This window comes from Eulemur rufifrons, chromosome 18 (assembly GCF_041146395.1).
Source record: "Eulemur rufifrons isolate Redbay chromosome 18, OSU_ERuf_1, whole genome shotgun sequence".
NCBI classification, from domain to species: domain Eukaryota; kingdom Metazoa; phylum Chordata; class Mammalia; order Primates; family Lemuridae; genus Eulemur; species Eulemur rufifrons.
This window is the reverse complement of record NC_091000.1, coordinates 70,850,640-70,878,408: the sequence shown is the minus strand read 5'-3', so window position 1 is coordinate 70,878,408 and position 27,769 is coordinate 70,850,640. Positions and strand designations below refer to the sequence as shown.

At 50.5% G+C, this 27,769-nt stretch overlaps 1 protein-coding gene across 4 annotated transcripts in view; it reads left to right on the top strand.

The window, feature by feature from the left end:
- The window catches only part of DUSP22 (dual specificity phosphatase 22), a 58,273-nt gene extending 32,118 nt beyond the window's left edge, over positions 1-26,155 (top strand). For 3 of the 4 annotated variants that reach the window (XM_069493757.1, XM_069493760.1, XM_069493758.1), the window contains 5 exons: positions 11,214-11,263; positions 20,772-20,846; positions 23,026-23,197; positions 23,694-23,914; positions 25,618-25,683. In XM_069493757.1, the coding sequence (XP_069349858.1) occupies positions 11,214-11,263; positions 20,772-20,846; positions 23,026-23,197; positions 23,694-23,876 (480 nt within the window). In that variant the 3' untranslated portion in view covers positions 23,877-23,914; positions 25,618-25,683. Of the gene's footprint in view, positions 1-11,213; positions 11,264-20,771; positions 20,847-23,025; positions 23,198-23,693; positions 23,915-25,617 lie in introns of all 4 variants that reach the window. The other variant, XM_069493759.1, reaches the window with a different exon arrangement.
- Positions 26,156-27,769: the final 1,614 nt, after the last annotated feature.

Here is a 27,769-nt window from a genome sequence, read left to right as displayed (position 1 = left end):
AGAAAAAATAATTGGTGTAAAGAGGGAAACTACACAAATGGAAAAAGGAACACTTCGTCAAGAAGTTGTAATAGCCACGAATTTGTAGGTACCTCATGAAATACCTTCAAAAGGTAGAAGGAAAGTCTGTCTCCGGTGGAGGGGCTGGGGACGCCTGGGTCGCAGCCCGGCGAGGGCAGCACCCCCTGTGCCCCCCAGGGGGCCTCTGCGGGGCGGAGCCGGGCAGGAGGCAGAGACCAAGTGCAGTCCTGGCCAAGACCCCGCGCCGCACCGGGAGTGGTGGGAACACGGCTCCAGGGCTCGGGGGGAGGCCAAGGCTGGGCGTGAAGACGTGGCCCTCACAGTGCAGTGTGCGGCTGGGCCGCCGGGGCTGAGCAAGGCCATGCAACAACGCTGTGACCGCGCAACCAGACGAGGACGGGGGTGACAGCCCCACTTTTACATGGCGTGATGTTGCAGTGTTCAGAGTCTGCGGACAGGTGATCTCATTGGTCAGCACATCGTGTTGTGAGACAGACACGTCCTTGTTACTCCTGTTCACCCCTCGTGTAGGTCCTCGTTAGGCTCGTCTCCTCTGAGTGCGGTGTTTGGCTTCCCTGCAGGGGTGCCCCCGGGCACTCTGGCCTGATGGAGAGCCTGTGCTTTGTGCCACCCGCCGCCGAGCGTCTGCGGCTCCTTCGTGAGCACCCCCGGCCCCAGGAGACCCTCATGCACAAGCCTGTGTCAGGCACCGTGCGCACTAGGAAGGGGAGACTAAGTGACATGAAAAGCTCATCTGGGAGCTTTAAGAAGGGCTAGGGTAGGAGCTTAAAATGAAGTTTGGTGCAAACAGCCGAGGACAGCGTTTGCGGAGAGTATGGCAAAGGGAAAATGTGTTTGTGGTTCCAGGTCAGGACAACTCCGTGTGTGACTGGCAGAGTAGCAGAAACCCCGAGCGTCATGGTGGTGATGGGTGAGGACGTCTACACCGAGGGCATCCCGGGGGCGACCAGCTGCTTGGGTACAAGGCCTTGGAGTCTGCAATCAGAAATTTGAATGGGAATTTAAAGGTGGTCAGTTGGTTAAGACCCAAAGCAGGGTTAAAGGGTTCTTGTGGGCACAACTGTTGTTTTTAGCCATAAAAAAAAATAATTATTTAAATGTAGGCTGGTTTACTGAAGACTGGTTTAAGCAAATCAGTTGTTTTCAGGTGCTCTTAATAATTCATTGCCTGGTAGGAGATGCAGGTGGACCTTGTGTCTGCCCACACCTGCAAGGGAAGTGATCTGACCTTATTTTAAAATTCTGAGAGTGAAGCAATAGCATCTAGCTAGTTGCATCACCTTGGTGTAGGCTAGGTGGACTGGCTCTGTACGTGCTGCTTTTTAAACTGTGCTCCCGTCTCTGTTTCATGGAACTCCCTGGGATGTTTTGGAGATCTGGGGGGGAGGGGGTGAGGGACAGTGTCACACCCTGGGTTTGAAGTGAGAGATTACTTCTCTCCTTTCAGTTACCACCACAAGCATACAGATGTCAAGTTTGAACATTCGTCACTGAGCAGGGGCATCTTTAGCTACCCCTTGCCTTGCCCCCTTTTCTGATGGGAAAGCAAATGCAATGCCTGGTGAAAGGTCAGGCTGGCCACACTGTAGGTAGGTGGCTTCTAGCACTGTGCCGTGGGAGGGCAGCAGGTGTGTGTGAAATCCGAGTTAGAGCCTCTTTCTCCCGAGGTCCAACTTTTGCTTCTCAGATATTTTCCCAACTAAAAGGGTATAATGCATAAGGCACCCGGCACCCTCGGTGAGAGCCACGGCCACTGCCAGAGTGAGGGAGGACCTGTGGGAAGCAGCCAGTGGGTTGTCCCTTTACTGTCTCAGAATAACTGCCAAGGGGCAGGCGTCCCTGTCATTTGTAATTCCAGGGCAAGGCATCCCCGACAAACAGCTGAGCCCAGACCTAGGCTTGAGACTCCTGCTCTTGGAAACTGCTCCTAATCAGAGTAGTTCCTAGATCAGGTCAGGCCGAAGTGACCTTGGAGGGGCAGAGCCTGGCAGTGGTAGAACAGATACACGCTGAATTTATCTCTTTCCTGAAATACCTTGTTCCAGGAGACCAGCCCCACGGCACCAAGAAGGCAGTTTCCAGTCCACTCTAAATGACTGTGAGTTTAAGCCACATTATGGAATGGCTCCACCCTGTGCCCTAAAGAAAAAGAAATCTCATAGCTAACAAAAGAAGAATAACATTTCCAAGTGTTTTTTGGCTTTCTGGGGTTTTTTGGTTTTTGGTTTTTCACTGTTCCTTTAAACTGAAGTTTCCTGCCTTTTCTGATGTAGGCCTCTCCAGCTGCTCCCCCATCGCGGCAGCTTTGCAGCTCAATGGCTTTGCCGGTCATCTGGCCTCCCTGGTGACCCCAGTGGGGGGTACTCTGGCCCCCGCAGTGGCTGGGGCTCTGTCTGTGCTTCCCCACATGGGCTCTGACCAACGTGGCCTGGGGCTTCCTTCTGTGCCATGGTGTAAGAGGATGCAGCTGTCAAATAAAAATAGCTCCTTAGATAGCTAGCGGTGGCAGGCGTGGGGGAGGGGCTGGTGAAGTGCTGCCCGGGCAAGGGAAGGGCCTGGAACACCAGCCTGCTGGTCCTTAAGCAGAGCTGGGAGCACACCTGCCCGCACCTGCTGCGTGTGAGCATGAGGCAGTGCTACAGAGCACAGAAATGTAATACGCTCGCTAATTACTCACGTTCACCCACATCACCGAGGATGTTCCTGCTCCTGTTGAGAAACAGAAGAGCTGCCTTGTTCACCTTACGTCTCTCCACGTGCCCAGCCCATGGGCTTTCTTTCTGCCTTGCGCTCCCGTGGCTGTTCTCCTGTGGCCCGTGACTGGCCCTCACCAAGTCTGGCCTTGTGTGTTGTGAGCCTTAACCTGGCCCACGTAGGACTGGCCAGCCCTGGAGGGCAGCACCCTGCTCTGGGTCAGTGTTTGCCTTACTCTGAGAACAAACCATTTCTAGGGTCTGATCCCAGAGGGAGCACGTGGTGTTTGGCTGGAGGGTTCGTGCGTGCTCTTTAGAAAGGAGCTACTCGGGGCTGCAGGTCCTGTCCAAGCCTGAAGACAAGTGGCTGTCTATAAAGCGCATAACTCACCCGCAGGTGACGTATTATCCCACCGCAAGTGAGCGAACTCATGGGTCAGTCATCTGCAGAAGAGGCCCAAGTACTGTTGCGCCGTGCTGCGTGCCTCCCCGAGTAGAGCTGTGTTGGGGGGAGGCCGTCCCATCCTGCCCAGGGGGTGCTGACTCGGCAGGTGTGCTTGTGGAGGTGCAGCTCTCTCCCTCTGGGCCCAGGGAGTCGTCTGCGCTCGGCATTCCGTAGCAGGTGTGCGCGGTGCTCTGTTGGCTGGTAACCTGGCAGGTGGGGCCATTGTCAAGGACAGCAACTGCAGACAAACCTGTCACTGCCATTTATTGAGCATCTACTACGTCCTGGCACTGCACTTAGTGTTTCGCACATATCGTGTCTAATTTCTGTGTGTATAGAAGTCCTGTATTCCGGGGAAAGCCTCTGTCCCTCTCGCTGTTGGAGTAAGGAAGAAAACCGAGCACAATGCTCGTTAAGGGTGTTGCGATTCTAAGGGAGTGGTGTGCTGTGTCATTTAAATGTAGAAGAAATGTGCTATGTAAAATGAGCTTCCAGTCTTCAAAATGACACTGTGGAATAGGACTGTCTAGACCAGGGCTCTGCACAACTTGTCTGTCACGGCCCAGATAGTAAGTATTTGGGGCTTTGGGGGTCCTGTTGCAGCAGCTCCCTCCCCTCCACTGTGGTGTGAGGAGCCGCGGACGACACAGAGGTGGAGGGGGCTGCTGTGCCCCGTAAACACGAGTCCCAGTTCGCCCGGGCTGGGCTTTCCCCCAGGCAGCAGGGGCGTCCCTGGGAGGGGTCTCAGTGCTGCCAGTAGCCTGGGCTGGGCCTGAAGCTCAGGCCATGTAGCCCCCGGGTAGATGCAGCCCTGAAGGTGCGCAGGCGTCTTTGCCTTGGCTTCACCTGCTAGAGTTCTCCCTTGTCGGCAGGTCTGCCCGCCACGCACTGCTGAGCCCACCGAGGCGTGCGGTAAGAGAAGGTGAGGTGCAGGCCTTGTATGGCCACTTGTTCTGGCAGCCACCTGTGGGTGCCTCAGCCAGCCTGGGAGCAGCCTGGGTTGGTGGCCATATGTCTAAAATTCTAGAAATGCATCTTCCTCCCCACACGTGCCTCCTTTGACATGGCAGCCCTGTCCTGGTGACCTTCACCGAGAGAGGTGCTGGGACACTGATAGGAAGGCAGCTGCCACAGCACCTGGTGAGCAAGGAACGTGAGGGGCTTGTGGGGAGTTCAGCTGGAGTCTGTAGAGGGGGAGGTCAAGGAGGGGCGGGAAGGCCCTCTGGGGAGCCTGGTGGGTCACATGGGGCAGGGGCTGGCGAGGAGGAGGCTATTCCAGAGAGAGAGACCGCAGGAACTGGGCAGGGCAGGGGAGGCAGGGAGGCTCAGGCCATCTGGGGAGACCCACAGCACCCAGGCTCCCCAGAGTTGGGTGAGCTCGGTGGTGGCAGGGAGATGCATGGGGGGAGGGCGGCACGGGGCAGGGACAGGTATTGAAGTACTTTGCGGATGGGTCCTCCTTATTTTGCAGATACGGAGGAGTGACTGGACATTTTTTAGCAGCTGGGACGTATGATGTATACAGAGAATGCTCTTGAAATATTTACTGCTGAGTTCTCCCGGTGGCTTCTAAGCATCCTTCAGCATGGCAGTCTTTGGGTGTGGTCTTCCAGCATTCACTTCCATTGGGAAATGCCATGGGATGGCTTGCTTTGGAGCCACTCCTGAAACTGGCCCCATTTTCATGAGTCACGGTGCGGACATCAGCGAGTCCTGCAGCTGGCCCGAGAGCACTCGGGAGGGTTTCCAGGGGCGAGCCGTAGCGGGGCCAGCGTCCCCGCTGCCTTGCCACCTGCGCATGCGGGCCTGAGGAAATCCGACGTTCTGACCGTGCCCGCTGTAGCCTCGCACTGAAGCACCTTGAACAAAAATACGCATTCGAGTCCTCATCTGTTGGTCTGACGAGTCAAATGTATGTCATTTTTTGACTAACCTGAAAGAAGCCAACAGGTGTCAAGGGTTCTCATTTGCATTTCTGTCTCACAAAGTCAAACCAAAGGCTAAATCTTGTCTCTCCACTCGGACCTTCCCACCCGCCCCCACCCCATCTAGTACCACAGCCGTTCTTGGAAGTTGTTATTCGTAGTAATGTTTCCTAAATTTAGCTCATGCAGGAAGAATCAGGGGCAAGTGGGTGTTTTAAGAAAATACATCTTCAGCTTAGAACCTGTTCTTAAACCATGAATTAGGCTTAACTAAAGGACCGTCTGTATCTTTTGTGATGGATTTCCACAGTAATTTCATTGAGGGTTTTGCTATGGTACAAACAATAAGGAAGAGAGGTGGCCAATAGTCGCGCGTCCTCGAGCTCATCTGTTTTTAATGCCGGCTTCCAGTTCTTAGTCCAGGGACAGACGTACGTGCTCCCGGTTCCCCTGGAAGTGAGGACGAACACGGCCGTGAAGACAGCCCTGCTTTTCAATCTTCCTAGGGCCGCGATTTTGAATTCTACTTTTCCCTTTAATGTTACATAATTTCTACAAATGTTATGGGCTGTGAAAATTCTTAAATTGAGGAGGAATAATGAAAATGCACGTGCCGGGCACTGGGTTTGGCTTCCACACCCGTAAACGAGGTGGGCGTCTCCACATGCTCCCCCTGGGGTGGAGACGGCCCGCAGGTGTGGGCGCGTCCCAGAGCAGCTTCACCTCGGCCACGGCCTCTCGTGGGTCTGCCGCCTTCAAGAGGTGGCCACACTCATTTTTTAAAAGTTTCCTTGCCTTTAGGTTTATATAAAAGTGCAGAAATTAGATTCACAGAGACAGAAGGGAGAACAGGGGCTGCCGGGGGCTGCCGGGGGCTGGACGTGGGAGGACGGGGAGGTGGTGTTCACTGGGGCAGAGTCTCAGGTTGGGAAGATGAGCAGGTTCTGGACACGGACGGTGGCGACCGCTGCTCAACACTGTGAATGAACTTCATGCCACTGAACTGTGCGCCTAAAAATAGTTAGGATGGTAAATTTGATGTTATGTGTGTTTTACCACCATTTAAAAAAAGTGTAGAGTGGTTGTCTCCGGTGGAGGAGGCTTTTGCTGTGTGTGTTTCTTGTAACAGTATTGTAAACTCTGGTCTTGCTTCTGATCAGGTGAGGGACAGTCCAAATTTAAATTTTGTTTGAAACTTTATTATATTTTTCTCTTTTTGGGGTCAGGTTTTTTTTTTTAAGAATGTGATAAAATTAGCTCTTGATAAGGTGACTGGCTCGTGTGGCTGTGTTTGTGCGTGAGTGGTGGGTGAGCAGCGTGACTGGAGAGCGTGCGCCCGGCACCGCCTCTCTGCAGGACGGCTCCCCGGGCCCACACGCTGTCACGGGTGCTGCACGGGCTGAGACGAGACACCAAGGTTTGTAATCGTGACATTTTTATTAGCAGCTGAAACAACCTTTCCATTGCGTGGATTCCTGATCCTGTCCCCGTAGGAACTCTTGAACAGGCCCCTGCAGGGATCCAGTTACATCCCATAACTGGTGTTTGTGAGCTTTCCTGGGAGAGAGACAGCGGCTTCTGAAGAGCTGGATCTTTCCTTGTGGGATGGCAGCTCGGTTCCTCAGAAGACTCTTACTTGCGGTGTTTCAGAAAGAAAAGAACAGTGAATGTTAGAAGTCAAACTTGAAACAAGCGAGAGTTTGATCGCTTTCCTCGTCTTGAAATCAGAATCTTGGCCCTCCTTTTCAAGAACCTGCCTACGTGTTGTTCTAAATGCGATCTTTAGTTTCAGGCCCAAAGAAAGACAAAAACCTTACTTTTGGTGGTTACTCTACTTGTTGAAACAGAAAACTGAAAAGTATTAGAACTTTTGAGAAGGTGGACTGGGGCGGCTGGACCCTTCTGTCGAGAAGAGCCCCTGGCACACTCCGCTCTCCTCCGCCAAGTGACGGCTGTTGCTTCTTTCGAAACCTGAACACAAAAGCTGCACCAGAAAGCTCTCCCCGGCAGGTCCCTTCTAACTCTTTTGCTTCTTTCCTGTATTTTCCTAATGTTTACACCACGTCACTCCCTAATGGCCATGCTGCTTGGTACCGTCCATGTCCCGTGTCTATGTGGACCTCCACATGGGGACTTTTTCTTAGTTCTTCCCCTTTGCCCTCCTCCGGTGCAATGTCATCGGTATGGGTGCAAGTCCCCAGAGACGCTAGGCCACTCACAATGCCATGCTGGTCTTCAAGCATAGACAGAGCCCCTTGCCCTTCGTTGAGCTTGTTTTTGTATTTCAGTGCAAAACAAAATAAGCACTCTAGATTGAAACCTGACATTTAGTAGCCCCATAGAGCTTTGGGGGCCACTAAACAATTAACACATGTTCGTTGGTTTTCCACCAATGCAAAGTGCTGATTTTTTATTTATTTAGTGAAATTTTTATTTCAAAGGAGAAGATAACCAATCTTATTTTTTCAAATATTAGAAGTAGCATGAAGGAGTCAATGCCATGTAGCAAATACTATACTAATGGAGACATTGCTGCTATTTTTATTACTTATGAATTATTCAGATTATTCTAGAATTTTTATAAGCTTTTTTTTAACCTCTGAGTTCACTATTGTTCTTGCAGTTTAGCTAAACACATCCTATGCCTTATCTCTGTCTCTACAAACCTCAACACCAGAGAGTGTTCCTTTGTTTAGGGCCACTCTGCGTGGAGCACCCGCTCCACGTCACATCAGAGCACTTCTGCAGGGCTCAGCGCGTTAGCACCGGGCACTGTTCAGTCAGCCCGGCTTTCTTGTGGCACTGGAGCAGTCGTGCTGCTTTCTGAATTAGTAACCAACTGTCATGAACCGCACACGTGTGCAGGCATCCGAAGCCTTTTTCAGGTAGCTCGAGCTCTCTGGTCTGTGGCCTCCACGCAGGATCCTTTCATGCTTTGTTAATGACTAAGCCAAGATGAATGGGTGTTCTTGGGCGGCCAGCAGCTGAACCTTTTTGACAGTTTTGATTCCTTTCTTGACTGAATTTGCATACTTCTTATTGTAGATCAAAGGGACTGGTTCTTAGCTGCCTCTGGTTCCAGTGGACAGGAGGGAGGCTGATGTCCTGGAGTGTGGACAGCGTGCCCTTTGCGTGGCGTGGCCCGAGGCTCTGCTCGCGTGTCTCTGGTCACCAGGATAAGGGATGGGTACTTCACAATGGTTTTCTTCCCTTGGGCTAGTCTCAGAGGCGATCTTTGTGTTAATTGTTCTCATTCTGTCTCATCATTCAGCAGCCATTTAGTGAGTGCCTACTATGTGCCAGGCATCTTTCCAGGGAAGTTTATAATTATCGTTGTTAGTATCTGTCCTTGAGAGAGCATGACCTTGTCTTATGTTTTATGTTTTCTCTTCCTGCCTTAGCGGCAGGGGGCCCCCCAACTTGTGGTCGGCAGCCACGCTGTTCCCCTTAGGAGTTGCACACATGGAATGTATGAACAGCTGCCACGCACCCGGGCCAGTGCGTGAGGGTGGAGCCTAGTGTGGCCAAGAGTTGCCTCTTCATCGTCTGTGGCTGGCTTCACCGTCTTCCCAGGGCAGCTTCTCCAGCCCACGTGACAAGGTGCCCCTGCCCTGTGAGGACGACCTCTTTTCCTCTCGTGCATCAGGCACCACAAAGGGGAATGTGACCTGGTCCAGGGACTGCCTGAAGGAAGCACGGTGCTTCCAGCCACGCTGCCGTTGATCTTCACGGCGAATGCTCTTAAGAAGCAAAGAGCTATTTAACCTGCCCTCTGTCCATGCTCTTCCTGTTCGTTTTTTCTTTCCTCCCACTGTATGGACTGGGGTGATTTTAGATTCCTCTAGAATAAAGTGGCTGTCAGTCAATGTTTGTAACAGGCAGGCATTTCATCCTGTCTCAGAGGGCATCCACTTCAGTATCCTTGCTTGATTTAAGTGCAGCTGAGACTGAAGGTGGCAGGAGAAGGGAAGGTGGGAACTTGAGAATCCTTCTGGTCCCTCTGGAATCGCCAGTCTGAAAGGAGGTGGAGGAAGGGACTTCACAACCTTCTGGCCTGGTCTGCTGCCAGCTCTCGCTCAAGAGCCAGTGCAGAGAAGAGCCTGAGTCATGTCATGGCAGCTGTAGGGCGTGTCAGTGCAGGTGTCCACGCCAGCAAGCTTGGTGGCCTGCATGGAGGGCAGGAGTGAAATGCCTTTTTTTTTTTTTTTTTTTTTTTTTAATAATAGCATCTCCTTCAGGTTTCTTGCCCTTTATATGACGGCTGTGAGACCTCTCTGTGCTTGGAAGTGCTCTGGGATTTCAGACAACTGCTCAGCATTCCCCGCAGAGCACAGCCCCCGGGGTCCAGGAGAAATGAGGACAGAGACAGAGGAGGCTGGGATGACGGCGTGAAAGCCAAATGAGGGGGCGTGAAAGCCAACTGAGGGAGAATCCGCTCTCTGCTGTTCCGCCAGAGGATGCTTAAAGCTAACCCTCGGGCCAGAGCCTGGTGGTCCGACCCCCGTGTTCCCATGTGGACACCAGCAGCGGTCACACTCGCCCTCAGGATCCACAGGAGCCTTTAATTGGAAGATGTAACGATTAACTCAAAGCTAGAAACAAAATGCATACAAACTACGCGGGGGCGGGGGGGGGGGGATGGTTTCTTTCTGACCTCTCGTAATCGTGGGAGCAGGGAAAGGGGAACTGTACCACTCAGGTCTCAGCTGCAGACGTCAGTGCCCACTGGGGGCCAGTCTCAGCAGCAGGGGGTTTATTAAGAGTTTGTTGAACACTTACGGTTTCCTCAGAGGAGATGGGAAACAGGCTTCAGGCTGAAGTTCCGGGAATGATCCACATAACACCACACGCCCCAGCTGGTCCGGCAGGCCCAGCGCTGCCCACCTGTGTCTCCCCTGACCTGCCCCCGCACAGCAAGGGGGGCTGCGGGACTCCGTGGCTTTTGCACTGGCAAAGTGAAATTCACGGTGTGAGGAACTATCAAAATGTGGAGAAGGTGTGGAAGGATTTGGGGCAGCCACAGATTTAGATGTTCCTTACGGGACTGTATTAGCAAATACAGCACAGAAATTCTTGATGACAGGAGTTAACAGTGAAAGCTTAATAAAAAAAGCACAAAAAAAATTTTTGAATAATTCTAGAGACATGTTGTTTTGTAACTTTATCTTCTGAGGGACTGCGTCTTCTACTTATCTGTCCTTTCATTCTTCTAGGTCCTTTATTTTTCTAGTTTCTGATGTGCCCCTCCTCCCTAATTATCCATGACATGGTGGTGGGATTCTGTGAGATTAGGCAATTAAGTGAAGAAGTTTTAAAAATGGTTCATCTAATTCTTTATAAAGTCATATTCTCTTGCAAAGAGAATATCAGATTTTTATATTTTGTATTTTTACTTAATATTCAAGACCATTTGAACTATGTTTTCAATCCCTCTGAAAAAGAAGCAACCAGGATTTTGATAAAACTCAAATTTAGCATGGATTTTTAGCATTTTATAGAGGACTGTATGAGATTATTGTTTTCAAATTGGGCCATTGTTTTAAGAAAAAATGTTTTACTGTTCTGAAAAGCAAGCAAAATAAAGCAAATCTTTTCCAGGGCATAAAGCACCTATCGGCGCATCGGTGAAATTGTAGCTGTCATGATACTAAAATTGACATAGAAAGCTATAACATGACGTTATAGTTTTCAGACATTATGTTAAGATTTTTACACTAACAGCGCTTCCTATTTGAACATTCTGGGTCCTAAATGAAATATATAATAAATTTGAAGTACATAAGCAAGCATCTGAGATGATAGTTTTGAAACTTGTTGACACTTACTGAAAAGTACACAACTATTTCACTTTTTTGATACATCCTTTGAATTTTTTCTAAACCTACAGACTATTTGCAAACTAAAGCATGAATATTTGTATGTATGGTGACGGAAAATAACCAGGAACCTTAATTTAAGAGTTTTCCCCCTGTTCCTTGGCAACAAAAGATGCGTGAAAAACTTCTCCTTTTTATTTTTTATTTTTTGACCTTAGTAAATAGTTCCTTTAAGTACTTTTCTCCACTGAGTATCATCTTCTTAATTTTATTTATTTGTCTTATTCCGCAGGGAGTTAAATACTTGTGCATTCCGGCAGCGGATTCACCATCTCAAAACCTGTAAGTTGTTTTTGTGGGTGTGTGTGTGCGTGTGTGTGATTTGGAGATAATAAAAATGAATACACGGCAGCATTCACCGGGTCGTTCACCGGGTCGATCACCGGGTCGATGTGGGGAGGGAGAGGCGGTAAATCAGGAAAGAGCACGGGGAGGGGAGAAGTCGGGGCCGCCGTGCGCTCCCCAGGGGCCGTGTTTCCACACAGACTCTTGCTATTCCACAGAAAGGTGAACCCTGAAGATTGCAGTGGTGGAGGAGGGATTGCAGTCAAAGAAGCAGAGTCGAAGGAGTTCAGGACTGGTGTCAGCCCAGGGAGGAGGACGCGCGCCTGCGGAGGCCAGTGCTGGCCACACTGGGGCCGAGCTGCTGCTGGAGCACCTTGTTGCATTGTGCAGCGTGCCTGGCCCACGAGGAGGGTCTGATTTTTAGAAAGGATAACTTAAACCAGACCTTTAGCATGCTCATCTTTTCTCTAGAAACAAATCCTTAAGGAAGCTGTTGGGTTTTGTCTAAAGCAGAGCTGTCTGATAGAAATAGAGTGTGAGCCACAAATACAAGTAATTTTAAATTTTCTAGGTGCCGCATTTTAAAAAGCAAAAAGAAACAGGCAACATTAATTCTATTTATATATTTTGCTTAATCCAGTGTATCTAAAACATTATCATTTCCGTACGTACTCAATATAAAAGAAATTGAGGTATTTTACATCCTTTTCTTCTCCATACGGAATTTCAGAAATCTGGTTTGCTTTTTTACACTCACGGTACACCTCAGTTCCCAGCAGCTGCGTTTCGGGTGCCCGACAGCCACGGAGGCTAGTGGCTGCGTCGGGGACAGCATGCTTCTGAAGCCCGTCGAGCCGAGGGAATAGGTCTTTCTGGTTTAGGAAAGTCCAGTCCTCTGCTTCTTCACAGCTGAACACAACTTTGATGTCATTTAGCTCTGTTCGCACTGATGCAGAGAGATTCACGATGGCTCCCCTTTCTGGGTCTCCGCGGTCCGGGGAGATGGACGGGACTGGGCTCCGGACACTCAGGGCAGTTATGGCGTCACACTCACTCCTGCTGTCCAGAAGGGACCAGAAATACCATGACATGGAGTAGATTATAGTTTTCCTGTATCACGGATTTGACCTGGCAGGCTGAAAGGCCGGGGCGTCCCGCCAGGCCTGTCCTCTGACTCCCGCCGGCCTGTGCTGTGTGCTGGAGGTGGGAGGTACAGCCGCCCTCCTAGAGTGGCACGTCACTGCATTTCGTCAGGGCAGCTGTGAGCTACGATGGCCTTTGTGAACTGGGGAGTCTGCAGGCTTGTCTGGGATTCATCCTCCGGCCCCGAGGGCGAGTGCGTAGCAATCCCGCATCAGGAGCACAGACTGCACTCCCTGGTGTTCAGCACCGGAAGCGTCTGGCCCCTCTCAACGGCATCTGACACGGGGCCATCGGCCGACCTTGAGTTTTCACCGCTGCAGAGCAAAGGAATCACGGGTTGTGCAATAATTTTGTGAGGTCTACCTGCTTGAGAAAAAGCAGGGCTAGAGTCAGGTGGATTGATGTGGGTGAGGGTGAGGTGGCAGATCAGGAAAGGCGGGGGTGTGGGGGCAAGGGGGTGGGGGGTGCTGGTGAGAAGTCGGGGCGCTCCCCAGGGGCCGTGTTTCCACACAGACTCTTGCTATTTCACAGAAAGGTGAACCCTGAAGATTGCAATGGTGGAGGAGGGATTTTACTAGGAAAACAAAGTAGTACCCTAGGCCTGGAAGGAGAAGCAGCATTAGAGAACTTCCTTGGTTACTCATCGTGTCAAGAAACAGAAGTGGTTGGAAGGGCATGCTGTGTGCGGAAGGAAGTGAGCCACTGCCTTTCTTTGAAGACCGCAGCAATCTTCTACCCGTGTTTTGGTGGCTATTTTTAGAATGGTTGCTTTGCTCTTATCTCAAACCAGGATTCTAACATGCTGTTGAACTTGTCAATATCTGATTGGTGATTTGAATCTTCTTTAGAAAAATCAAATCGTGACCCATTCTGGGCATCTGCTGTCAGGGCAGATGGCCACCCGGCCGGGAGCTGCCCCCAGGACTCCTCAGCTTTGCTGGGACGTCCATGATAATCACCTGGACGATCCTGTGCTACAGACAAGTAAACAGTAGGCCTGGGTGTTAGAAAATCTCAAATTTAAAACAAGTTCCATCCTTGGGCAAATCATTTTAAGCCATCTATGCCTCAGTTCTCTCATCCAAAAAAAAAATGCCTGTCTTTGGGATTTTTGGAGGCAAGATCATGCATGTGAAGGTGTTCTCTGTGAACTCTAGGCACTTTCAGAAATGAGTCTATTTTTACTCTACTCAAAGTATATTAATGTATCTTGAGAGTTACAGAAAAGGGATTTGAAATAACAAGTTTTGGTGCCAGGAACCTACTTTAGTTACTTGAGAGAGATGCTTGCTTGGAAGGACAAGGGACACAGACACAGGACAGCTTCTTTTCTGAGTTCCAGCATCTCTTGGGTCAATTCAAATCTCTGTGAAAGCCAGTTCAGCCCTGGGGCTGGAGGACTAGCTCAAAAATTATAACTAGTTCTCTCCTGTCCCAAATATGTAAAGAGGTCCTGTTGAGTTTGTGGTTTGCCTTTTTAACCTTTTCCTTGTCTCTGGATGACAATGTGGGGTGGGGACCCAGGCCAAATAAGCTCAGGCAGTTGTGGCGGCACTGTATTTGGGGCTGATGTGCGTAGCATGTGCTCTTGCTGCTGTTTCCAGTGAAGTCCGACAACAGTTAAGACTTCTGTTTCAGCTGGAAAAGGAAGTCAAGACCAAAGCTCATCCAAAGGTGGAAAAGGCGGGCACTTTACTGTTGGGAGTCATGCTCATAGGCACTGTGTGATTCCTTGGGGAAATTTTTATTTTTCATCTATTAGTAACAACAAGGCTTGTGCATAAATAAGGTTTCTGGCACACAAATGTCCATGAATCTGTAAATATTTCTTGTACTAAAGTTGCATGAAGATCATGGAATTGACTTTGGAACTTTAAGTGCACGTGCTTTCTTAAGAGACAGACTGTGAAATAGCTTAGGTTTCTCTTTATCTGTCGCAAATGTTCCACGGTGAGCATGCTTTTATGGTATAAATGATTCACCTAAAATCGGCAGGCAGAACACCCACCTCTCTTGGGGCAGCCTGTATTTGTTACTCACCAAATATTAGGTGCTGACAATGAACTTTTGCTTTCTGTAGCATCAGCCAAATTGGAGACAAATATTTTCAATACTCTGGTTAACAAAAACAAGAGAAATCATGTTCATCACTTGGAAAATGTGCTCTGGGTAACCCAAACAATTAGAAATAGTAGCTCTTTAACCACATTTAATTCCTGATACCTTAAGAGTTTCTCTATTCAGTGACAAAATAAATTCTAGAAAACTGTATTGCTTGTTGTTTAAAACTTAGGTACAGATTTTTAAAATGAGTTTCAACTTGGAATATAATTTAACACTTTGTATCTTAAATCTTTCCCTGCAAATCTCAGCACCACCAGGAATTCTGAATTATGCTCGGTAAGAGGTTTGTGACCTTTGAAACTGACTGTTGTCAGTTGACATTCAGTTGCTACAAACTGCCCAGAAAGGTCAATTTTCTGTCTTGGCCTTAATCCTCTTAAATCTCCCCCTCTGATCTTCCAGGAACTTAAAATGCAGAAACCTGGTTTGAGATAACAGTAACACGTTAGAATTTCAGCTGGTTCCCCCAGCCACCTAGCCTTGCCGAGTCAGGAAATGTAAAAGTTCAAGTTCTCAGAGTTGTAATAACCCCACAGCCCCGGTGTGGTGTGTTTTGCATGATTTTGTCATAATTAGAGGCATCCTAGAGTTTGTATCGAATGCACACACTGCATGTTCCCCAAGTGGCGGACTGGGGTGGGCTAGTGAATTAAGGGTTTAGAAATGTTTTGTTTGCGTTTGCCTCCTCTGGGGACTTTTCTTAGGCAAGTCATTTTAGCCTCTCTCATCTGTAAAGTGCCCGTCTCACAGGATTTCTGCAGTATTAGGGGAGAGGATATAAGTGAAAGTGTTTTACATGAGCACTAAGCATTTCTGAAAATAAGGCTATGTATTCTGTCTACTCAATTAAGGAGTATTAATGAGAACGAATGGTTGGAAGTATATATTAGCTTGTATGTACTCATATTATTTATTAAGTTGGCATTTTGTAGTTAGAAATCATGAAGCAAATAATTATCTTTTCTTCTTCTTCTTGTCCTCCTCCCCCTCCTCCTCTTCCTCCTCCTCTGTGTTCTTTAGTTTGGCTGATATCTTTTGTACTCCCAGCTCTCTTTTTCTCTCATTTACATTTTTCTTTCTTCATTAGTAAAGAGCAGCTTTGCAGGGTCAGCCAGCTGGGCCCTTGGACCACTGCGGTCCTGCTTCCAGTCGGTTCCTGGGGACTTGGCCAGCCCACAGCCAGGTCCTCCAGGCAAGGAGAGGATGAGAGCTGTCCAGGAAGTGGGTACGCAGTTTTTCATAGCCTTCACTTTCTCAACTTAGAAAACTATCTTTCAGACCATGGCCTCACTTTTTTAGTGTGGAACTATTCTTTTGTGAAATGATGTTGTAGTAAAGGGTAGAAAGCAGTTTTTTGTCTTTGTCTTTTAGTTTGCTTTTTAAATGACCTTATCTGGCAAAAGGAAAAGTGTGGCGTGCGTATCCCCCAATTTCATTTTGACATTGACAGTGCATAAAACTGGGGAGTTGGGAATGGCTGACACAAGCGTGAGTGAGTTCTGTGTTTGAGGCCCTGCGGAGGCCGGGCAGCCCCACCCATGTCTGCACGGTGAGGAAGACTCCTCCTGCGCTTCTGGGTGGGGCAGGGCTGCACCGGCCAAGCTCCCGCTGGAAGGCGGCTGCAGCAGGACCAGTTCCGCCCCAGGAGGAAGCCACTCTCTGATCCAAGGCCCCTTCCAGAGCCTGAGTCCAGTACAATACTCTCTCCCTGTGTGCTTTTTTTTTTTTTTTTAAAAAAAAAAACCATAAACCTTTTTTCTAAGCAAAAAAATATATATACAAGGATGCTTGCCTTTCCTGGGTTTTTTCTCCCGTACGTTCATTCACACACACACACTCATGCCGGGGGGCGGGCGGGGGGGAGAGAAGAGCTTCCTGCCTGCCTTGGCCTTTGCTGTCCACACCGCCTCGTCTGGGCCTGCTGGGTGTGGGGTGGGACCAGCTGCCATGCAGGGTGCCCAGCCACATCTCTTGGCTCCCACTCCAGCAAGCACAGTCCTTTCGAACAGGACAGCACTGTCTCAGATCCCACCATGGGGATCACAGCCCCCAAATCTTACACTCTTGGAGTGAAAAATGATTGTTTCCAAAGCAAGCATCATGCGCCGTGGTTTACAAGGGCCGTCTGCCATCCTTTCTTGGACGCTCTGAGGGTCTCTGCTTCTTGGCCTCCGACGCAGAGAGGGCAGACTACGGAGGCCCTGATCGATGAGGAGAGAGGGGACAGCTGGCAGTGCTGGGCTGCTTGCTGAGTCCACTGGGAGGACGCATCTCAGGTGTCCCCCCAGGGCCCTGGCTGGATGGGCGCGATCGTCCTGAGCTGTATTTGGCGGGTTTGTGACACGAGTGCCGTCTGCGCTTCCTTCTGGACGGGGTAGCATGTCTGCGTGTGGAAGTGCAGGTCAGCTGCCCACACGATGAGGAGCCGCAACGGGGAACTCGAGTCCATGGAGACAGCGTGCGGTAGGATGGCGCTTCAGATCTGTGCTTCTGCCTCAGGTTGGAGTTGAGCAACAGAAGGACCAGGGCCGTGGGTTTTCCCACTGTGGGGGAGGGAGTTTAATGACCAGAGCTCAGGCTTATGTCATCAGCTTCCCTGGAAATAACCCCTCATCAGAGTCCCATAGTGTGCTTGGCTGCCTGCTGGCTTTTCTTGGAAAAGGCACTTCTAGGAACGTCTGCCTGGCTCGCTGCCTGCCTGACCGTGGACGTGAGTTAAGCTTCGCCGTGGGGCTCTGAACCGTCACCTCCCTGTCGTCACTCACACTTCTGGGCCGGAGCCTCAGGTGGCCGTCACGGAGCCTGCCCAGGGACTCTGCAGCACAGTGGTGGCCAGGAGCCGAGTCCCGTGGGCTGCTCTGGGCTTGACTCTTGCTGCAGACAGAGCTGCAGGAGGACAGAGCCGGCGGGGCGGGCGGGACACCTCCCCACAGCTTCCTCGGCTCCTGCCCACGCCCACGCTGGGCTCAGGTGGGCCTGGACATTGCCAGGCTGAGCACATGCCCACCCTTATTTTGAGATGGGCAGGGCTGATTCTTGAACCCAGGTTCAACCCCATAGTATGTGAGATGCCTGGTCCACCATGCACGTGGCATGGGCCATGCAGCTGTAAAAGCCAGATGTGACAAGTGGTTCCCACTCCAAGGTTTCAGTAAAGGAATCCAGTTGTCATTTTTGCAAGAGTTTGGTGAGCGCAGTAAAACTAATCATGTCCCCAAGACACTGAGTCCTGCTAACCTCTGTTTCGCTGTGTGGTCTGTGCAGTGTTCTGAGGTGCCCTGTGTTATTCATCTACTCGGGTGGTTATCGTTCATTTCTAGATTTGCTTTTGCTTTTCTGGCTGCTGCAGCAACTCTCCTTGACCACAAAGAGCAGACAAGAGCGTGCGCTGCAGCAGGGGACAGACTCTCGGGCACCTTTGGGGGCCACAGTAAGGATGGCCTGGTGGACTATGGAGGGTGCTGTCCAGTGCGCCCTACAGCCAGCTGCCCAGCTGTCCTAGCCGGAGCACCAGCCCACAGTCGGGAGGAGCCTGGGTTCCAGGTGGCCTGTCATGTTCCTGCAGTCTGCGGCCCAGCCGCTCACACCCCTGGCCCTTGTGCCATGCACCATGCCCCGCAAGGAGGGCAGGCTGCCCTGTACGAACCATGAGGCAGGTTGCAGACTGGCAGCCTGGTGCCACTTCTGGGACAGATGGGTTGGCTCAGGGTCTTAAAAATTGTTGAATTAGTTGCTGATATCAGGTAGGGTACGTTGGTCATAAGCAGCAGAATACAGCATCTGACAGTCGAAGGGATGGAGACATTTGCCAGCGGCTAGTGTGGCTCTGAGCAGGGCCTCACTCCCAGCCCCCGGCTTCCCTGTCTTGAGGAAGGGGAAGCTCTTCCAGAAGTCCCTACCCATAGGCTTCCTTTTACCACGCCTTGGCCAGAGGAAAACAGGTGATTCCAAGGGTCAGGCACTTTGCTGCCCCAAACAGAATCAGTGCAGCTGCCCGTGTCTTGCCATTGTTCTAATACTTCAGACCAGGAGACTCTGCTGCCAACTCCAGGTAGCTGGTTCCACCTGGGGGCAGAGCTCCCCAGCACCGAGCCTGCCCTCAGCCTGCAGCCCGCCGCTGGGCTGCCCAGCACCTTGCCAGGGCCCAGGCTCCTGCCCGGCACGTGCCCTCAGCACCCCCCATTCAGTGCACCCAGCTGCACTGCCCAGCCACCCTGGGCTTCTGTTCTGAGGTCTCTTGTCAGCTCTGACACTTCGGATTTCAGGATTACAGCGAGAATACTTTCTTGGCTGCTGTATACCAAGCCAGTGTTTGGGAGGAGAGTTGCAGTTCTCTGCAACTCTTTACAGCAGTGTCTTTGCTGTACTCTTGCTGATGGCTGCTAGATTTTAATTTATTTGTTTCCCTACTTGATAACATTAGTGATTCTGATTTCAGTTTTTCATTTGTTTTGCTTTTGTTTTTTTCCTCATGTAACATTGGTGAAGGATCCAGGAATATGACACAAAGGTGGAATAAACATTAATTTTGTGCATTCTTTGGTAATTTTTTTCTTTTTTGTAACTACCAAGCTTTGCTACAAATTTATGCATTTCATTCAAATCAGTGATCTATGTTTGTGTGATTTCCTAAACATAATTGTGGATTATAAAAAAATGTAACATCATAATTACATTCCTAACTAGAATTAGTATGTCTGTTTTTGTATCTTTATGCTGTATTTTAACACTTTGTATTACTTAGGTTATTTTGCTTTGGTTAAAAATGGCTCAAGTAGAAAAGCGGTCCCATTCATTTTAAGACAGTGTACAAAACTGTAAATAAAATGTGTACAGTGAATTGTCCAAAAAAAAAAAAAAAGTAAGTTTACATCTAGGGGCATTTGTCCCTGGGAGTTAACAGAAGCAGATCTTGCAGTGTTGTGCCGGTTAGGAACTTTGGGTGGGAGTCTGGAGCCCTTGGGTTGGTTGGCCTTGTGGTGCGTGGCAGAGCACAGGTATACACATTTTCGTGTGCACGCGTGCACATTTACAGTCTTTCCCGCCCCCTACCTTCCTGATCTCGCTGAGCACACACAGTTTGACTGTTGAGTTTCTTCTGCAGTCAATACTCGAGTGGGTTCGTTGTGCCATGCCTGAATTTCCCATTCGTATTCAATCTACTTGCCCCGGAATTCTGCCATCAGGAACTACATCACACTCATCTGTGAATGTCTCACAGCTAATCAGAGTTCCTGATGAGTCAATAATCAATGTTTACAGGGAAGTGAATTTAGTCCATGGGCGACTTTTGGTGTTTTGCTACTTTATAAGCCATTCCAGGTAGAAGATACCAGAGAAGCACATGCCCTGTCTGTCCCCGGAAGAACCTGTACCTCACCCACAGGCCAGTTCAGAACACAGTCCAAGCGATGTGCGGTGCACGTGAGGACTTGTCAGAGTGGGCTTGAGTCCTGTCCGGTCTTGTATGTCGGGGCCGCAGCACAAGGCCATGCACGTGGCTCTCCCGGAACGGTTATGGCCGAGCGAATAACCAGAGAAAGGCGTGGTCCAAAAACCAGAAAGCGAGGGTGAGAAGAAGGAAGGATTGCGGCATTCATCATCATTTAGGACTTCAGAGTTTGCAGAGCATGTTGGCATCTGTTACCTCGTTCACCCTGGGAGGTCCCAGCCCCACTTTGTAAGTGAGAAGATAAGTGACTTGCCTGAGGCCACGGCCAGTCAGTGGCAAGGAGGGACTGGAGCCAGAGTTCCCATTTTCTCTGATGACAATGACGTGCAGACAGGACTGTCCCGAAGTCCAGGGAGACCAATCTGGGAGAGTGCTTTTAGGTGTTCCAGCTTGTCAGAAGTAAAGCAGCTTTTACCACGACACAGGCACCTTTCCCCCCAGGTCCCTGCTGCCGGCCCGTCCACAGCTGGGCTGAGGACCGTGTGCTGGTGAGCGCTGAGACACTCGGATTGAGCGGAGCCCTCCCCAGCTCCAGCCTGTGGGAACTGTGTGTTTTAGGGATTCCTTGCAGAGAAATTCCAAAATTTCCAGACGGTGGACAGCCTTCCCCAGACCTCAGTGTTGTTAGTGACGGATTCTGAGGCTGAGGCAGCTCTGGCCGCAGACGGTGTGACCAGGTTTGAAGGTGTAGAACTCTGAGACCTTTCAAGAAACCTCAACTGGGTTTTTCTTTTCATCATACAGGGAGTAGAAAGATGTCACTTCTCTCTTTTTTTCTTCCCCTAGGACAAGACATTTCAAAGAAAGCATTAAATTCATCCACGAGTGCCGACTCCGCGGTGAGGGCTGTCTCGTACACTGGTACGTGTGTCTCCTGCTCAGTGATACTTTAGCATGTTCTGGTCAGCTTGATTTCTCATCAGGTGTGTTCCTGTGCTTTGATTAATTATTTCATCTCCTAATAGTTTTCTCTAAGTCCTGGATCTCAAACACACACCTCACCTCTCCCCTGCTGTTTGTTAGTCATTGCTCACTTTTGTTAAGAGAAACATTAACTGTTTGCTTCATTTCACCCACTGCTGGGATTTCTGTAGGGACTGTCAAGGTTGAGCACAGCCTCCTGCAGAAGGTGCAGATTCTGCAGGCTTATCCCTAAAACCTCAGTGGCTTTTTCAAAACACCATTTCTTTCAGGAGAGTTTTGATTGCAGCTGTGAGTGTTTAACAATGTATCACACAGCAACAAAATGACCATTTCTCCCCCCCCATTCACAGGCTGGGGCTTTCATGTGTGTTTGGCTTACAACTTTGCTTTTGAAAGATGTCTTAATAAATAGACTCAGAATTAAACAGTTCATTGACAGCTGTCCACCTGCATTCTGCTGTACTTTGTGTGGATGTATATTTATATGTATACATGCACACACACACTGTGAAAAGAAAGCTACTATGACACACTTAACCCAAGGATGAGGCTTTAGATATAACACTCTTGGCAGTGTACCTGGCACATAGTAAATTCTCAGCAAATATTGGCCATCATTTTTATTACCACTAATTAATCATACTAATAGCATGGCTAATTTGTCAGGCTCTGCTGTTTATTAAAGTGCAGACTGGACATGTCTCCGCTCTGTCTTGAATGAGGTGTGATGTTAATTAAAGCGTCACAATCTTTTGACGTTTGACGTCCTCAAAGCAGTTGCTCTGCAGTGTAAGCTTTTTGGCAATGTGAAGTGACACCTCTCGGGGCGTATGGCTGCTAAGGTTGGTGGCAGCCCTGCCGGGCCAGAGGGGACCCAAGGCACGAGGTCCAGAAAAGGCACTTATGAAAACCGTCGTGTGTTCTGAGGGCCAGTAACCCATGATGGGGACACTAGGTGGGCAGGTCGCTTGCTTTGAGAATGGTGTTCTGCGGTTATACAGTTCTCGAAATAGTGGGATTTCTGACTTCACTTTTTTTAAAGAGTAGGGAGTGTAAGAAATACAAATAGTAGGATTTTAATGTTTATTTACATTTGACTTTAAAGCACTTTAGGGGGTTAATTGGAGCCAATTAAAGGGAAGTTCTAAAGCTCCTGCCCTGGTGAACTTGAATGTCCAGCGCTGCAGCCCCACGGGGTTTATCTTTTAAAAGCTCCCTCAGTATTTCTGATATGAAGCCCTCATGAAGAACCGTTACTTGAGAGTGGTGATTTTATGTTATTAACATTTATATTTAAATGTGGGTAGACCTGGTATCCTAGGAATTCACAACTCATACAGTTGTGTATATCTGAATGAATATAGGCTTTTCCAAAAGTGAGAGATGCTGAACTTCCCCGTCTTAAACTGTTGCTAGAACACTCTAAGTGTGACAAAGCACAGCCTTTCTGTGACAGCCTTAATTTGCATATGCATTTAAACTTGGTACCTTCTTCAGCCCGCGGGAGGTGACTCCCCTCACGGCCTGCAGAGCGCCTGGCCTGGGCGCTGCAGACACGCGGACTGCGCCTGCCTGGTATTCTGCTTGTTTATGTCAAAAAAGCACAAAAGTACAATTTGATAGGGGCTTCTGTATTCCACGGGCTTTAAAAATTATAGGTCTAGCCCTCATATAGTTAAGAAAACCAGACTTTTAAAAAACATGAAGCATTCTAAACTAATACAGGTTATAAATGGATTTGTTGCATAGATCTTAGAAGCCCCGATTTCTCTTGGTGTATGTCAGTTTATCTGTCTGAGAAAATGGGAAATATCTGAGGAAGGGTTCAGGAGCAATGGAGACTCATCAAGCTAAGCATCAGGAGCCATATCCTGTAGAAGATCAATAACTGAGGCCAAAACAGCCAGAGAAGGCCTGAGATGCTAGTGCCGGGAAGTCGCGGGGGAAGTCGCGGGAAGCTGGAAGCTTCGAGTGACTTCCTGGTGGCGTGCTTGCTGTGCCCAGCGGGGAGACTTCCTAAAACGAGCTCTCTAGAATCCCCTGCTCCACGTGGATGGGGAGAAGGGCCTGTGGATCCAAAACTGCCCTTGCACACGTGTTTCTCCTGGCCCTGCAGCCTGGCCGGCGTCTCCAGGAGCGTGACGCTGGTGATCGCGTACATCATGACAGTCACCGACTTTGGCTGGGAGGACGCCCTGCACACGGTGCGTGCGGGGAGAGCCTGTGCCAACCCTAACCTGGGCTTCCAGAGGCAGCTTGAGGAGTTTGAGAAGCATGAAGTTCACCAGGTAAGCGGTCCTTAGAGGACTTCTGAAGTGCAGGCAGCTGCCCTGGCATCTGTGCCCTTGGTCTTTCCATACACACCCAAAATCGTGGGCGTTGGAGTGGAAGAGGCCCCAGAGTACATCGGGTCCAAGGGTGCCCACCCGCATCCCCTCAGCAGTTGTCACGGATCCTTGTGAACCAGCTGCAGCCACAGGATCTTACCCTTTGTCATTTTCCTTGTGCCTGGTACCCCTATCAGCTTCTGTTTCCCTCCCGCTGGGTGAAGGACCATGTTCTTGGTTTGGCTTATTCTCATGTCCTCAGGCCACAGCCCTGAAGGAGCAGTTGTTTCTCTTGCTTGACATTGGCAGGCTGACCACAGAGCTACGATTGCCCAATGCCAGTTTATTTCCCTGTTTCTGTGTGGCAAGACCTCTGCCATGAATTAGTAGGTCAGAGTCTACGCGGCTGCAGGAGTGTCTGTGTGTGTGACATTCGGGGTCTGTTCCACCCCCCCAGTACCGGCAGTGGCTGAAGGAAGAGTATGGAGAGAGCCCTCTGCGGGATACAGAAGAAGCCAGAAACATTCTGGGTAAATATAAGGAGCAAGGGCGCGCGGAGTCCCAGCCTGGCGCGCGGCGGTGGAGCAGCTTTCCGGTCCTGCCCCCTCTGGCCTACAGTCACTATACGACGGAGACCTGACGCCGGAGCCGGTGCCTCCTTCCCGCTGCTTGTCTTCGGTGCGTTCTGCCCCAGGGCAGCGCAGTGCAGTGGGCAGCGCAGTGCAGCGGTGTCTGACTGCCGCCTCCACTGAGGACAGGAAGGGGGTGGCCAGGGCCGGTGGAGCACACCGGGCTCCTTCCCAGGTGCCCCTGCCCAGCCCAGCCCACCTCTGCTCCTGCCAGCCCTGCCCTGCCCGCCTCGCCTCTGCTTGCTGCGCCTGGGCTGCCGGGCTGCCGCGCACTGCCGTGTGAGAGCATGAGTGTTGCATGTGTGTCTGTGTGATGGTGTGTGCACTGCGGTAGACGGTGTGAATGTGCGCGTGCCTCTGTGAAGTCTTCACGTTGCCGGAGGTCACAGAACTCGTGCTACCAGGATTGATAGCCACCTTTCCCTCTGTCCAAGACTCCACGTGGAAGGCATTGGCATTTGGACTCTGAAAAGCTGCTCAGCAAAGAGCAGCCTGTGCCCGTGAGCAGACAGTGAGGAGAACTCAGGGGACCGGCAAGGCCCCTCCCAGGACCCGGGGTGATGCGGCAGGGGCAGCAGGGATTACGCTCCTACAGAGCGAGGGTGGGTCCGGGGCCCTAGACACTGTGTGTGTCATGGGGGCTGCGCTGAGCGTTGCCTCGATCCAGTGTGGCTGCGCCAGGCCGCGGGTCCCCTGTGGCTGCGGGTCAAGACACCTGTTCAGCCCATCGTGCCCTGAGTTCTCCTTGGTGTCTGTCCTTTGGGACTGGCTGCATCTGGCTCGTGGTAGCAGGGGCACCTCCACCAAAGCTGGCGTGCACCAGAGGGCCCTCCTCTCCCTGCCAGCTCCACTCCCTCCCGGCCTCCTGCTGTCCTGCCTTCTCAGGGGCCCTTCCGGAGGTTCGCATGCACCTGCAGGAACTGGGAAGAAAGGGCATTTCTTAGGCACTGTAGCAGTTTGCATTTAAAAATGCCTGAGCATTTATTAAGCTTCTTGGTATGTGCTGTGGGTTTGATATTTAATCTCAGCTACCTCATTAAATGTTTTCTGGAATGGTGTTTTTTGTTACTGTGGTCAACTCTGCCTCATAGTTGAAAATGTTTGTTCATGATTGCTTTTGAAGCCAAAGGGAAAGGCATTCATGTAATTGAGCTACCTAAAAGTTTCCAGTGTGGGCTCCAGTAGTGCTTTCCTGGGGGAGAGTCGCACCTGTGGGCTGGGAGAGCGCCTGCAGCGTGCGGCTGGGGCCGCGCGTCCTGGATGCCGTGCACAGCCCTGGGACCCGTCCCTTACACCAGCTCAAATTTCTTAAGCACGCAGAGCCGCACGCATGAAAAAATACACTCAACCTCTCCCTAAAAAGATGTGGCAACCCATTTTCTCCGAATTGCACCCCAAAGAAGCCCCGAATAAGAAGAGCAGTGTCCCTGTGCATGTAGAGAGCATGTCACAGTGAGCTCCCTGGGGACGGAAGAACGGAGTTGCCTGGCCCTGCACACACGCACGGGCCCCAGACGTGTGCCGAGAAAGGGGGACGTGGCTGTACAACCATCCGTCAGCAGCTCAAATAATTTGCCTATAAAGTACATTTTTCCCTAAGCCAAAAAGAAATGTAAATATATTAAGGGAAAAAAATATTTAGGATATTAGCTTGAATGCTTAAATATGTGCACTTTTACAAACCCCCAAATGCATCCTTGTAGGTCTTCAAGTGTTTTAACATTTGCTGCCAGTGATGTTCTTTCTTCACAGCTGCGCCAGGAATTCTGAAGAGCTGGGCCTTCCTCAGAAGACTGTCCTGTACCTGAAGTTTCTGAAATGTTGCAAAGCCACAGAGTTTAGGCCGGTGCTGCCAAAAAGAAAAGCAACCTAGAGTTTATTTTTAAGTATCCAGAAATGATTTGTAAACATGTTTGTTTTTCATTTTAAACAAAATACATGTGTAATCATGTTATAATATGTTGAGAACCAAGGACAGTCTTTAGCAAGAAGAAATACTTTTACCTTAACTCCACTGCTGTGGCAATTTCTTTACCTTACTTTGATGCCTGACAGACGATCGCAACAGCCTCGTTGTGCTGTCTTGGTTACTGTTTAGTGACCCCGATCGCGTCTCGGGAACAGCTGCCCAGCAGGAGCCTGGCACCCAGCGATCGTGCTGCGTGAACTCTGCCCGCGTGCTCTTAAATTCCCCAGCTTGGAGGTGTCTCTTGGTGTGTGTTTTAGTCATGGTTTGTGTTCTTCCTGGTGGAATTTACCAAAAGCTACACATTCTTGTTAATAAAAGGCAACTTAGCCAAGTCGAATGTCCCGTGCAAATGCATCCTTGCTCCGCTGGGGTGACGGTCGCAGGCCTTTCTGCCACGAGGCACTGCAGGGCCGGGGTGCAGAGGCCATTGCTTTCCTCCGGCAGGTGCTGGGAAACTGAGCTCGTGTCTTTATGAAAGAAAAATTGATCATTAATGTGAGGTGAAAGAGATTCAGAGTCACATTTTGCCTGCACAGAGTGGGAGCTGATGTTCGGCGCCCCTGGAGTTGTGTCAACCCAAGTACGCGGCCCAGGCGAGCCACGAACGTTGGCTGCCCGTTATCGAACACGGTTATTCCGATTCTCATCTAGCTCTGCATTTGAAGGAACACAGACTAACTCGAAGAGCAATTTAAGTCAGTTTTCTAAATTTTTCTTGTCCAAATCTAGTGGGAGAGGAAGGAAATTTAACTTTTTACTCTAAGGATAAGTTTGGCTTGAATGAAAGGCAGGTGAACTCAGGAGCCAACAGGTGAGGCCTCTGACTGTAAGCTGCACACATTGTAGGCTCTGATGCCCGGGAGCCCCTGGCCCGGGCTTGGGGAGGGGTGAAGAGGGCCCCCTGTGCAGGCAGCAGTCCCGATGGGTGTCGGGGGACACCCTGGTCAGTTTCAGGCAACAAGAACACCTTGGGCATGAAAATACTTACCCTGAGTCCACACGCACGCCTGGTGTGGCACAGGTAACCCTGCCGAGGTGCCTCTGAGAGTTTCCGGGTGCCACACCAAGGCACCCCGGCGTGTCTCCCAGAACCACCTGTGAGGATGGGGGCCACTCTGGGGCAGAGGCCAGGCCCCAGCGGTCTCAGGAGGACCTCCCGGGGCGCACCGGGCATGAGGCCGTGGCGTCAGCAGGAAAACCGGTCTTCCAGCAACAGCGCCAGCCTTACCCATCCTCGAGGCTGGCCGTCGTTTCTCACTACGACTTCATCGCAGGGTCCTCCGCAGACCCCAGACCCCCACCCTCAGCTTCATCAACCTGTGGAGAAGCCATTATTTAATTCACTCAGCTCAGAGAGACCAAGAAATACACTTTAAACTGAAAATGTTAGCGCTGCTGGCACCTGGGCCTGCCGGACCTTTCGATCCCAAATCAGTGAGAGAGAGAGAGAGGACACTGCCGGCTGTGCTGGGGGAGCCGGTGGAGTCAGTCCTGTGCTCCGAGCCCAGGGTGTGCAGAGCGCACCTGCTGAGGGGCAGCCTGTGGACCACGAACCCCCACTTGCCTGCCCCCCCAGTCTGTCTGGGGAGTTTGTTTTGTGCCACCAGGGAGTGACAGCCAATTCCTGACCTCACCTGAAAGTTCAGGGCCATTCTGAGATGGTGTTGACCACGCCTAGGTGGCAGAAGCCAGAGGTCCCTTTTCCATCTGTGGCCAGACCGGGTGCTCGTGGGCCACACTGGAACTGGAGACCTTGGTGCGTAAGTTGAGGCCGGTGGTGGCTCAGAGCAGTTTCCTGAGGCTGATTTTTCTGCGGTTTTCTTTGAACACAGATCTGTTCTAGCCCGGACCCCAGAAGCACAGCCACAAACAGAGGGGACCGACCTGGGTCACCTGCACTTGCTTCTCTTTCATTCATTGGCTCATCCGTTCACG